Genomic DNA, 12,795 nt, shown 5'->3' on the forward strand with positions numbered 1-12,795 from the left:
CTGGCCTAACATTGGGAAATTTTCAGTGCACAGGGCTATGTCATACTGAAAAGTACTCATCCATGAGAAATAAATCTTCAAACAACGCACACTGATCCAGGTTCAGAGCACCGTGAGTAGCAGAGATACAGGTTTGACAGCAGCACTGAAAGGTCCAAAACCCTGTGGAGAAAGGGGATCCCTGGCTGCAGGGACAACTCCACGGGCAAAGAGGAAAACACGGAAGTTCACATGACAGAAAACACTTCTTTGACCCTGATGCTCCAAAAAAGTACTAACAGTATCATGAATATGGGAGAATTTTCAAATAATGGTAATATTTGAAGCATTCTTGATGCCTTATACCACCAGGAATGCCTCTGGCCTTTGGAGCAATGTTAGCAGACCCCTCCATCACCATCCCCTCCCCCCAGCACCCATCTCACCTGTGCAATGACAGCTGTGGTTGAAGAACTTGAGGGGCCACCATTCACGGTCATCCACATTTTGGAGAGTGTAGGGGCCACTCCAGGGCTGAGTGTCTGCCAGCACCCCCTCACACTGTCCCCTGCCCTGCAGGGACCCACAGATATTGCCTGGCTCTGTCCCCAAGGCCGGGCAGCAGCGTTTCAGGCGAAGGGCTTCCACCGTCATGCAGGCACGGGGAAACTGTGCCTGTGCCCGTGGGGGACAGCAGCAGCTCAGGTAGCCCAGCCCAGCCCAGAAAAGCCACCTCAGGGCTCCCATTCCTGCTGCATGCAGGCTGTGCCTCCCTGCTGGACCTGACTGCAAAGAGCAGGGAGACGTGTACCGTGGGACAACCTGGCCTCAGCACAGCTCCACGCCCCAGCCAACCAGGATAATAACTCCTGCTGCTGAGGATGCTGGTGTTGGGTGTTTGTTTAATCCCAGCCCCTAATTGCTTTGAATGCAGCTCAAAAGACGGGTGCTTTGACTCTGTGGTGCTTGCCCAGCAGCCACGGCTTTGAGCAGGGTTTATATAGAGGTTGGGAGAAGCCCTCATTAGAGGGATTAGCACGGCACAAATCCTCATGTTTTGCACATGACATCAAGGGCAGAAATGCCTTTGCCAGTGTGAAAGCAAGGGTCTGGCAGCTTGTCAGGAGAGTGAATGCCTCAGATTTATTTCTCCAAGTCTTTTATGAGATTTGAGAAATTCATGGTCTTGTTTTAGCTGAGGTGGCTGAAGAAACACATTTATTCTTTTAATCAAAACCCTGTAAACAGATGATAAATAGAAGAGGAAACCTTTTCTCTTTTAGTGTTGCCCTGATTTTTAAAACTATTAAGTTTTTTCTTATAGTTCTTTTGAAAGTTTTAAAGTTCACATAAAACTTCTTCAGCCTTCTGATGTGTTCGCATATTTCTTCTGGAGTTCTCACACACTGCTCATGTAAATAATAATTGTTTTACATTCTTCTTTATAGGAGGTGATAATTGATAGACTATTAGTTTGACCAGTGTGGTTGGAGAAGTGTTAATTCCATCCTCCAGTCCACAGTCACCTCTAGAATACCACATGCTCAAATAAAACACTCTTCTTTTTTTAGCTTTTGAACTTACCAAGTGTTTGTGTACTCACTTTGTGTCCAATAAAAATGTTTTAGTCCATTCACTGCAAGATAATACTTTCCATTAAAGCAGTAACAGTGGAAAACTAACTGGAAGCATAGAGGATAGAGATGCAGCATTAACAAAAATTAATAAATGTGGTAATATAAATTTGGGGTGGAGATTCCACCTGCCAACTGCTGAACTTCAGTGCTTGCACTGAAAACATGTGAGTGGCAAGTGGGGAAGGGTTTCCTTCCTAACAGCATTTTTGCAGGCAAAAATAATTATTTAATTGTTTTTAAAGAGTGAATGGTCCTTATTTGCTCTGTAATCCTTTCCCCATCATTATACCAGATGCTGTTGCAGAGGTGGTCTGGCTGTTAGACTTTCAGAACTGTCACAGCTGAGCATTTATTACCCACCTGGTGGAACACAGTCTATGAGATCAATACATACACCAGACATGCACTTAAGCCCTTCTGTCCAGTACACCAACAAAAATATCTTTAAAAAGCTCCTAGTATGGAGCAGTTCTTGCCCTCAGTAAAACTCCTACAGCAATAAAATTGATAAATAAAAATAAAGTAGTGATAAGTGATTCTGTGAGTCTGAAGCAATAGCTATTAGTTCAGGTCCATCATACTAAATAAAAACTGGAAACTCCCCCTGCTTCACTGAAAGCTTTCACTACCTTCCCCCTCCACTTTCCCCAGCTCTGTTGTTTAGCAATTTTTATAAAAATGTATCAAGAAAAAAGCCATGGTTGTGTCCGTGCTATTCAATACTTCCACGGATGTTCAACGTCACCATTTTACCTCAAGAAGTTTTTGAACAATGCAGCAAATTATTGCCATCATGTACCTAAAGAGTTCATCCACACCATGGACACTGTCATCAGCCCTTTTAGGTTCTCACATCTTTATATTGAAAAATTACTGTTTGACAGACAAACTGAAATATGATTCTTCCTCATTTATGTAGGCATAAAGCATATTAGCAGTACCATACATTGGGTATGCAAATGAAATGGATTTCAACTCACCTCATTTTAGATTAAGTTTACCTGGAATTGGCTTTTGTCTTCTGCTCTCAACACAATGTGTGAAAAATGTGTGAATAGTTGCTGAAAAAATATGTTGAAGAAGCTCAGGAGTTATAAATGGAAGAACTGGCTCAAAACCCCTCTGAAAAACATTCCTCCTCATCCTACTCAGCACCCAAATGCATTTCTCTGGTGTGTGAAGGATCTGTCTTTGAATCTATGTTAGACATTGTCTTGTACCAAAGTTACCCACATAATATCTGAAAGCAATTAAAGTGAACACTCACTTTATCAGCATCACCAAAATGAAATCAAAATATACAGATAACATTCAGCTAAGCAATCCAACCCCTGAACTATATGCAAAATATGTGTCCAAGCAATCATTTCAATCAAAGCTGGCTCGATTCAGACACTGATAGGAATGTTTCTACAGCTATTTGAAACTCTGTATGAGACAGAAAGAGTAAGCACAGAGAAAGGTGAGATACTGAGGCAGGCAAGATAAGATAAGGCAAGAAAATAGATTTCTAATGTAGTACATGAGGAAGGAGAAATCTGCTGTTTTCAGAGAAGCCGTAGTGTGGAAAAGGAAGAGCAGGTAGAGGATGGCATGGGAATTACTTAGTGTGCAGGGAAAACAAAACTGTGAGTAGTACGTGTGTAGATTTTATTATGATTACTTCCCTCCATCACAACCACATAATTCTACAACACTGGGAGCACACTACAGCATGCAGTGCTGGCCTAGATGCAGCAGTAGTCTCTTGTCCTCAGTAATGCATTAGCATTTTAAGAGTGCCTTCCCAGCTGAGGGGGAGCACCCAGACAAACAGAAGAAGGATGCACAGATCCCACATCCTGGCATCACTGCGTCACCAGCAATGGTGGTTATCTGCTGCTGCATGACATGCCATGAGGAACACCCTGAACAAAATTACAAAAAGACAGTTGTATTTCTATTAATCACTGGAAAGCAGGCACTGTCCATTCTTTAGTGTGTCACTACTGAGAAGTTCTTCTGTTTTTCCCATGCAATCACACTTAAATAAAAGACCTGTTGTTAGGGCTGCACAGAATCAGCACTATACCAGTTTATAAATTAATATCCTGAATGACTTTCTATTTACTACAGAGTTTCAATGTGTCTTGGAAAATGGGTAGTGCTGTGTGTTGGTACTACTGCCCTGAACCATCAAAGGACTTTTCAGGCAGCAAATCTGAGCGTATGAACCATGCCAATTATCCAAACTGTGATTGCACTGCCTTATCCACAAGCACTGGGCTTGCATGCCACATTTTGGCAGATGGGGAGCTACAGGAGTGGTTTCTGTGAGAAGCTTCTAGAAATTTCCCCCATGTCCAAGAGAGCGAAAGCCAGCTGGCTCCAAGATGGGTGCACCACTGGCCAAGGCCGAGCCCATCAGAGAAGGTGGCAGCACTTTGAGGATAACAGATTTTAAAGGGGAAAAGAAATTACTGCATAATGGCAACTGCAGACAGAGAGAGGAGAGAAAATACGTGAAAGGGACAGCCCTGCAGACACCAAGGTCAGAGAAGAAGGAGGGGAAGGAGGTGATTCAGGTACTGGTGTAGCCCATGGTGAGGCATGGGCCCATGGAGGTCTACAGGGGACCAGAGACCCACCAGCAGCCTGGGGAGAACTCCACACCAGAGCAGGTGGATGCCTGAAGGAGGCTGTGATCCTTTGGGAAGTAGGCTCCTGGCAGGATCTCTGGAGAGAGGAGCCTGTTCTGTAGCAGGGCTGCTGGCAGGACCTGCGACCCTGCAGGGACTCACACTGGAGCAGTCTGTTCCCACATGCACCTGTAGGAAAGAATCATACTGGAAAAATTCATGGAGGACTGTCTCCTGTGGGAGGCACCTCAAGCAGAAGCAGGGTTAGACTGTGAGGAGTCCTTCTCCTAAGGAGGAAGGAACAGAAGAGACATGATAGCCTAACCACATCTCCCATTTGCTGTCTCCCTGCACTGCTGGTGGAGAAATTGAGAATTAAGTCCAGGAAGGGGGAAATATGAGGGGAAGGTGTTTTCAAGATTTTATTTTATTTTTCATTGCCCCAATCTGATTTGACTGGTAATAAATTATACTAATTTCCCTGAGTCTGTTGTGCCCATGATAGCAATTGCTGAATGATCTCTCCCTGACCTTATCTCAGCCCATTCTCTATATTCCCTCTCCCCTGTCCAGCTGAGGAGGGCAGTGACAGAGTGGCTTTGGAAGGTGTCTGGCATCCAGTGAGGGTCAACCACACATCTGAATTACTGGATCAGGCTACCACACCTGAAATTGTGTTCGATTTTTAATTACATTATTTAGGATTTATACTGAAAGTACAGGAAAACAGTATTTCAGCTATCTTGTAGTCTGGATTAATGTAAAGGATGACCCCCCACAGAAAACTTCTCAGCCTGTCATCAAAGGCTGGCAAAGAAGTATATCCATATGCCAACACATTTTTGAGACAAATACAATCATATATTTTTGTGGCAAGAAGGAAATAAAGAAAAGCAATACTCAAAGGTACAGGCAATGAAATCACTAAACACAATTCACACAAGTAGCACAGAATTCCTGAGCAGTAAGTAGGCAGCAAGTTCACTTTTTTTTTTTTTCTCAATGATACTATTGTTTCTCAGGCTCCTTCTACTGTACTCAAGAACTGATTAGTATCAAGCCAGAAAAGTATTTAGCCTTTGGAATTTTGGAAAGAATTTTGGTCAAAATAAAACATTCTGCATATAAACTGGTGTGGAAACCAGTATATCACAGAAGAATAAATAAATTACACGACAATTCATAATGGCTCTAGAAATAACAAGAAGATCATTTTATAAGGAAACCTGTAGCAGAGGTTTTCAGACACCTGTTCATGTTCTGGGTTACCCGAATCTCCTAGCAAATTTACATCTTTGGGATCTCTCAACAAAAGCTACTGCCCTGTCACCACCTTACCCTTTGTCGCCCTGTCCTGTATGTGGGAGAATGAGGCCAAAGCCTGGGAATGTCAGAGCAGCTTTGAAGATCTCATGATCCTGCCATTGCACAGAAACCCTCATCATATGAATAGTTTCATCATCTCCTGGCTTCTCATATTTAAGTTATTTATCCAGTCCTTTTCTAATGCATGGAATGATTTTCCTGAAAACCAATTTATATGCTACAACATGTTCATGTGTCAGAAGGGAAGAGAAAACAGAGAAAAACAATATGCATGAGAGTTTTACATTTAGACAGATTAATTTTCCCCAGATGAATTCTCCCCAGATAATTCTTCATGGATTCTTCACCTGACTTTGTGGTCCAGCTGAACTTGCCTCCCAGAAGTTGGAGCTGACTGCAGTGGGAATTCCTCATTACTTAAAGACACAAACACTTCCAAAGCTCTAAATTTGCTGGCACTTTGCTTCTCCCCTCCCCAAGGACACATGCCAGCTGAAATATGTACTCTGGACAGCTTGCATGGGAAGGTCTTACACTTCCACTTCATACACTGCTTTGGTACAGCACATGCCTGTGTCAACTCTGCCCCATCTTTCCACAGCCTTAAATAAACATTATTTGCAGATGCATTTTTACACTTTTAAGTGAGGTGTTGCCTTACTGTGGTTTTATTTATTTCTGTCTGAGATAATGATTGAGCACTTCCATTTCTTTTGTAAGATCTTTCTTTCATCCTACTCCCTCATTCAAGATGTCTGAGAAACTTCTTCAGTGATCATGACTATCATAATTTGATTTATGAGACTCAGTACCCCATCAGTTTCTAGCTAAACAAGCACACTTTTTCCACTGTCCATATTATGTAGCAACATGGGTATAAGCTTAAGCCATTTGTAATTTAGATAAACACAATGCTGACTGACAGGCTAAACTGCTGCTGTGGTGACCAGCTACACAAAGACTTCATCAAATTCTAGCCTGGGCTTACTACAAAGGCAGTCATAGAATATAAAGTATGATTCACTTAAGGGAGCCAGAATCTGGAAGGTAAGATAACTAAATCTCAGTTACCCTGATGTTCATCAGTACTTTATGAAAGCAAAGAAGCACCTCGAGGGAACAGCACAACCCATTCTCAGACAGGCATCTTGGCAAGGTCTTCTGTCCTAATTTCTCTACATTGATCTTAAAAGGAGGTGAGGGTGACTAGTTTGACTTCAGACAGACACTGAAATTCTAAATGCCACTGATATCAAATGAATGTCACTAAATGTCTGTGGTAGGGGAGAACCTGATCTACATAGAGTAGATCCATGCCAGTTTACAAAATGTGAAGTGAAATAGGCACGACAGAATCTCTCATCTCAACAATTCAGCTATGCAACAAATTTACCCTTTCACAGGGGAAGAAATATGAAGAAGGAAATACAGATCTGGCTGTGTAGCATATTTAAAAAATCTGAAAGATAGAAAATAGTAGAGTATTTAAAATAATATCTGAAATTATAGAGTCACTGTGTAGTTTGGCTTGGAACTTCACATTCAACTTTACAGAGCTTGATCCAGGAGACAGTTTTCTCTCACAATTTTTATTCAAAATACTAATGCTACGACTTGTCCCAAATAGAAAACATAAAATGGAACAAAATATATTCATCCCTCATGTCATGTGGCCTAAATTCCAAGTACATTGAGGACAAAGTAATGAATGTTCCCTTGCTTTAAGAGAGTGTATGTACATTTAAACAAAAAATATTATGTTCCCCCTGCTGTTCCCTAAGGAATAAAGACAGCATTGATGACCATAGCAAGACTGAAGGCTAAGCTTTCACTTAACTGCCCCAAATTTGCTTTTGTAACTGTAACATAAATTCTCTAGTTCTACATGTAATGGAATATGGGTCCTATATTACAAGAAAAACATAAAGTAGGAACTCTGGAATAAATCACTAAGGAAAAAAAATTAAAAAGTAGGAGGGAAAAAAAAAAAAAATCACATCCCAAAACTCCCAAGGAAAGAGATCAGAAAAAGTCTCCTTTAAATGAGGTTCCTGAGCAGAACTCAAACAGGATAAAGCTCTCCTAAACTGCTCACTCACAGGGGGACAGGGGAAACAAAAGACTTGAATGTAAAGTATTGGATTCTAGAAATGCATCATCAGTTGAAAATTTGTGTTGCCTTTTTAACTGCATTTATTTCCCAGAAAATTGAAAAAACACCATTCTAGCTCTTCTACAGGATCAGAAACCAAACAGACTATAACTAAGATTTGTCATTAAAAACCTAAATGCGACTCATGACTCATGTTTTCTAAACCCCTTGTATCTGTCACACTATGTAACTAAATGAGATTTACCAGATGTCTGTAAACAGTGAAGGAGACAAAGTCAGAAATCTTTCAGTCAAGAGACAGAAACAAATCTTTTCTATCAAACAAACCCAATTTTAATCCAAATAGAAGGAAATTCTACTGCTGAGAGGCAGACTAGACAGTAACAAATATCAAGTGCAGAAATTCCTTCAGGGACAAGGAGGAGACTTTTTAAATTATCTTGGTGTGAGCTCGGGGGACATGGAGGAAAAGGAACATTTTGCGCAAGGAACAGCTGAACTTGAGCCTATGGACACCACCAGGCACAGCAACTTTGTCCCACCATTGTCAGAAATTCCAAATAGAGATATTTCACAGTAAAGCTTTAAGTCTCTTCATTGTTTGTCATGTTCCATGACTCCAAGTTGTTGCAGCCTGCAGCAGAGCTAGGATGTGGGATATGCCTCTCTCTGATCCTCTCCTTCTGCCCGAGTTTTCATTCACTAGAAACAGGAGTCAAGGATGGCCATGAAAAAAGCATGTGAACCAAATCCACTAGATTTTGGATCTTAAGGCTGAAAGCACACAAAAAGGTTTTTTCCCTCTGAATCCCTGAGAGGTATCAACTTCAGTATTTGGTGGACATTTAAAAAAGCATATATCTGTAGTAGCAGAGAAGCTTCCCAGTTGCAGAGAAGGAACTTTGTGACTAAATCATAAAGGCCTAGTTAGACAGTCTGTATTTGTGTCCTAGCAGGGGATCCATCTTGAGGGAAGAAGCTGATAGAAAAATAAATGGAAGCTAGCAAGAAGAGGCCTAGAATGCAGCAAAATATATTGTGTAAAGAAGGTACAGCTGAATGAAAAAATGCCTGAATATTCTGTGACAAGTAATAAAGCAGCAACACTTGAGGTTATATTCACAGAACCTGCCAAATCACATTCAAAATCTGCATCAAGCCTGCAAAATCAAACAGATAGGAGTTAAAAATTTCCAGAATTGAGGTTATCTCTTAATTTTATCCTCTTCTTCCACATAGGACTTCAGGCTTTACTCAGTGTGTGCAACCCACATCAAACAAAAAATGTGATTTTTTTTCTCACTTTCCCCATGGCTACCACGATTAGTATTTCAGTGCTCCACAAAACTTCTGTTTAACGCCACAAAAGCTCTGAGATCAGAATTGCCATTACAGGTAATATTATCTTTATAGATAAAATGGAACAGACATTAACACAGCACATATTTGTCAAAGATCCATGTGCCTGGGTATTCCTGCTAAAAATCATACCTTTGAGAGGTGAGGGTGACCCACACCCTTGCTGGCCCTCGAGGAGCTCAGAAGCAGAGGGGACCAAACCTCCAGAGCAGCACTGGGGGGTTATAAAAGCAATCCCTTCATAGCAAATGATCTTCTGCCATCTCTCAGGGTGCAGGTGCACAAGCCAAGCAGAGATTCAGAGGTCTGACACTCAAGCTTGCACCATGACTCTCTTTTATTCAGCAGTGTAGAAAAGGCCAAAAAGTAAACAGCCCTTCTCTGTTTTTGCTTCTTTGATCACATATCTGCAGGAAATTAATAATTCCCTAACTCTTCCCCAAAGCACTATAAAAGTCTTTGATGAAAAATTGAACACTTTTTGGCAAAAAAAAAAAAAGGTACTTCCTTCCATCCCTGAGTACTGAAGTGTGAAGTCTTAATATTATTTTAAAACTTTAAAAAAGCTTTAGGAGAAATTGTAATATAAGCAGTTATACTACCCCTTATATGTCTTATCTGTTAAGGATCTAAGTAACACTACACTTGCTTTGTACTAATTAGATATTCATCTGTAGTGAGTGCTCCTTGTATTGGACAAGTAATTCAATATCAATGTCTGTTGTGATGGTGTGATTAGAAATGGACCAGTGACACCTTCTCATGAAGAGAAGATGCTGAACAGAGAAGTAAGGGAGACAGTTTACTGCTGTGTTTTGCACTGGTGACATCAATATTGAAAGTCCTTTTTCTGTGTATTGCTCTGCTGTCAGTGTATTAAAAAGGTCACAAAAAAAAAAAAAAAATTACCCAAAAGCAGGAGAAAATATCTTAAAGACACAGAGAATTTAATTTCTTTAGCTTACCAAAACAAAGGTGGGCGCTGATTTGACAGTTTTGTGATGACCAAAATGCCAGGTACCAAGAAAGATCTCTGATCTAGCGGAGAAAAGGTTTAACAAAGCACAGGTCCAGATTAAAGGTATATATTTGAAAAAAAATTGCAACCAATTACCAAAGACAACCAATGAACTGTCCACTTCTTCATGTCTTCAAATGACAATGACACCCTCCTTAAAAATATGCTTCAGAAAATCCGAATTCTTTTTCTCAACTTACAAGTAAAGAAAGGAACAGGAAGAAACAGATGAACAGTAAAGACTAGGTGACATTAATTACCAGCTTTCCTGGCCTCGAAGCTATTCCTTTGGCATTTCGTGAAGTAAAATCGTTTCAGCCATCTATTGACAGTGGAGGTGAGGTCCGGGAAAGTTTCAGATTATTAAGAAACAATCTCTATTCGTCCCTGTGAAACGCGGATGAAAAATCAAACCCTATAATTATAACAAAGATTTGTAGGGAACGGTATCTTTATTTACAGCGCTGTGGACACATGTCGAGATTCATTGCTTTTTAATGGACATGCGTACTTTTGAGAGCTCGATTCTTTTTTTATTACCCTTACTAATTTTTATGTGCATAGAATTTTACAGTAAGTTAATGCATATTTATTTTGCTGATTTTACATTACATTTACAGCCAGCTATACTTGTACTCAGTTTTTGTCAGAAAGTACAGAAAGAACTCCTGGGTTACTCTGCCCTGTCTGTTTCAAGGTCTGAGGAGTCTTTCTTATCTCTTCTTTTTAGTGTGGAAATTTGTATTTTTTTCTCTTTCGTTTTGCTAGGGCTATAGTTACTAGACTAAACAGCATATTTAGCAAGCTTAAAGTAGCACGTTTCACTTAAATTTAAATAGATTTTTACCTTGTTAAAACTTGTCCCCGTCCCAGTCCCTCAGTTACTCTTTCCCTCTGTCCCTGCCCTGCCGGTCGCCCCGCTCCTCACGCAGTTTCACTTTTTCTTCTCTCGCCCCTGCCGCCGTGAGAGAGCGAAAGGCACAGAAGGGACCGGGAATGAAGCTCGCTGCTTTCATTTCCTGCGCCCTAAATCACAGCTTAAACTTAGAGGAGCTGGAAAGGACACAGGAAGGCAGGGCACGCTGCGCCGGGAGCGACGCTGCGGGCAATTCCCGGCGCTGCTGGAGCCCCGGCGCGGGCGGGCCGGCTCCTGCCGCGCCCGGGGCCCGCGGGCGGCCCCGCGGCTGCAGCCGCCCGCCGCCTCCCGGGCCGGGCGGGGAAAAGGAGCAAAACGGTGCTGCCGAAACCCGGGATCGAACCAGGGACCTTTAGATCTTCAGTCTAACGCTCTCCCAACTGAGCTATTTCGGCCGCCGTGCTGCCCTTGCTTTGGTGAGGTTCCACTAATCCGTTCTTCCACATCCGCACCCAATAGTCTGAGATAAATATTATTAGCTGTGTGGCGCTGAATGTCACAAACGAGTCAATGACAGGTCCCCGCAAACAAAATTATACCCAAAGCCAAAGACAAATCAGCAGGAACACAAAATTACGGATATACAAACATCTATGCACAGCACACATGCCAGAGTGAAGGTGTTTTGGCAGTGGCTCCCCGGATTATTGAGATAACAGGAACTAGAACATTATGCGAGACTCAGGAGCATTAAATTGGCAACGTTTTACCTTCAGTTTTCAGGGATTTTATTTTAAAGCCTGACAAAATGTGTGCAGAAATGACGGTGTCATAAAAATACATTAACATGAAGGGCACCTGCACCTTCTTGTGTCGATGGTCTTCCACTGGAGAAGCTCCCTGTGTCCACATAAATCACAAATCCTAAGTAGTGTAATATGAAACAATAGTTTACATTTGCGTTGTTGATTAGGCATTGATTTCAACAGGCAACCGGTAGCACACATCTGTGGCTACAGAGTAAAGGTAGAGGATGCCTCAGAGTGCCCACGTTAGTGCCTGCGGTGGGCACTGACATCTCAAGTTTGTGCTGATTTGCACAGCCCATGGTCTAGGAAAAGCCACCTGTGAGGGCATCTCCTACTCACACTTTCTGCACACTGTGAGAGGAGAGAGGCTGCTTTGCAAAATTGTCCGCTGATGCTCCCTCCTGTTAGTAAAAACATCAAGGCTCTCTTACATAGTACCAGAGAAATTTAACAAACCCCGCCTTTTTCAAGTGGGGAATAAGCAGCCTCAGCCCAAGCCAGCCATGGGAATATTTGGTAACATAAATCACCGTTTCCTCTTCTTTTCAGAGTGTATTTCTCTTCACGTTGTCCCACATTTGTGAGTTCTTCAGGAGTTGATATGTTTTCAGGAGTCAAATACCCGTTTTCAGAAATACAAAGGCTAAGAACTGAGCCAGCAGTTTAGTGACTGAAACCAAAAACTCTTCACAAAAAATCCTTTAGGAAGAGGATAAAAAAATCCACCCACACTTGTGCTTAAGAGGTGTGTGAACAACATACTGATACAAAATCTCATCTTCTCATGATTTTCCATTGCCACTGGCAATGATTGTTTTGCTGAGAAATGATTAATGTAATCCCTTAACAAGAAAGTCTCCTACTGATGCAGCTAACACAATCTGTGATCTTTGGTGAAAATAAACTCCAAATGTGTCACGGCATCACAGAACGCAAAACACTATTGACTTAAGAGTTTTAATACATTACCACAACAATCAGAGGCACTATGGAGCAATGGGTTATTCCAATTCTTATTTTTAGAAATCTCTGTTTTGCCAGGTGAAATAGAAATGACAATGGGAATAAAAACAAAAACTG

General features: G+C 41.5%; 1 protein-coding gene and 1 non-coding gene across 8 annotated transcripts in view; both read right to left on the reverse strand.

Moving 5' to 3' along the window:
• DCT (dopachrome tautomerase) overlaps positions 1-11,220 on the reverse strand; it is a 47,854-nt gene extending 36,634 nt beyond the window's left edge. The window contains exons 1-3 of one of the 7 annotated variants that reach the window (XM_085556806.1): positions 10,898-11,220; positions 9,998-10,070; positions 426-8,833 (exon numbers count right to left, since the gene is read on the reverse strand). In XM_085556806.1, the coding sequence (XP_085412932.1) occupies positions 426-726 (301 nt within the window). In that variant the 5' untranslated portion in view covers positions 727-8,833; positions 9,998-10,070; positions 10,898-11,220. Of the gene's footprint in view, positions 1-425 lie in introns of all 7 variants that reach the window. The other 6 variants (XM_085556793.1, XM_085556799.1, XM_085556780.1 and 3 more) reach the window with 6 other exon arrangements.
• A 68-nt stretch (positions 11,221-11,288) lies between these two features.
• TRNAF-GAA (transfer RNA phenylalanine (anticodon GAA)) lies at positions 11,289-11,361 on the reverse strand. Its single transcript has one exon. It is a non-coding gene; the product is annotated as a tRNA-Phe (tRNA).
• Between the last annotated feature and the right edge of the window lie 1,434 nt (positions 11,362-12,795).

The sequence above is a fragment of the Lonchura striata genome, chromosome 1 (genome assembly GCF_050655825.1).
Source record: "Lonchura striata isolate lonStrDom1 chromosome 1, ASM5065582v1, whole genome shotgun sequence".
Taxonomy (NCBI): Eukaryota; Metazoa; Chordata; class Aves; order Passeriformes; family Estrildidae; genus Lonchura; species Lonchura striata.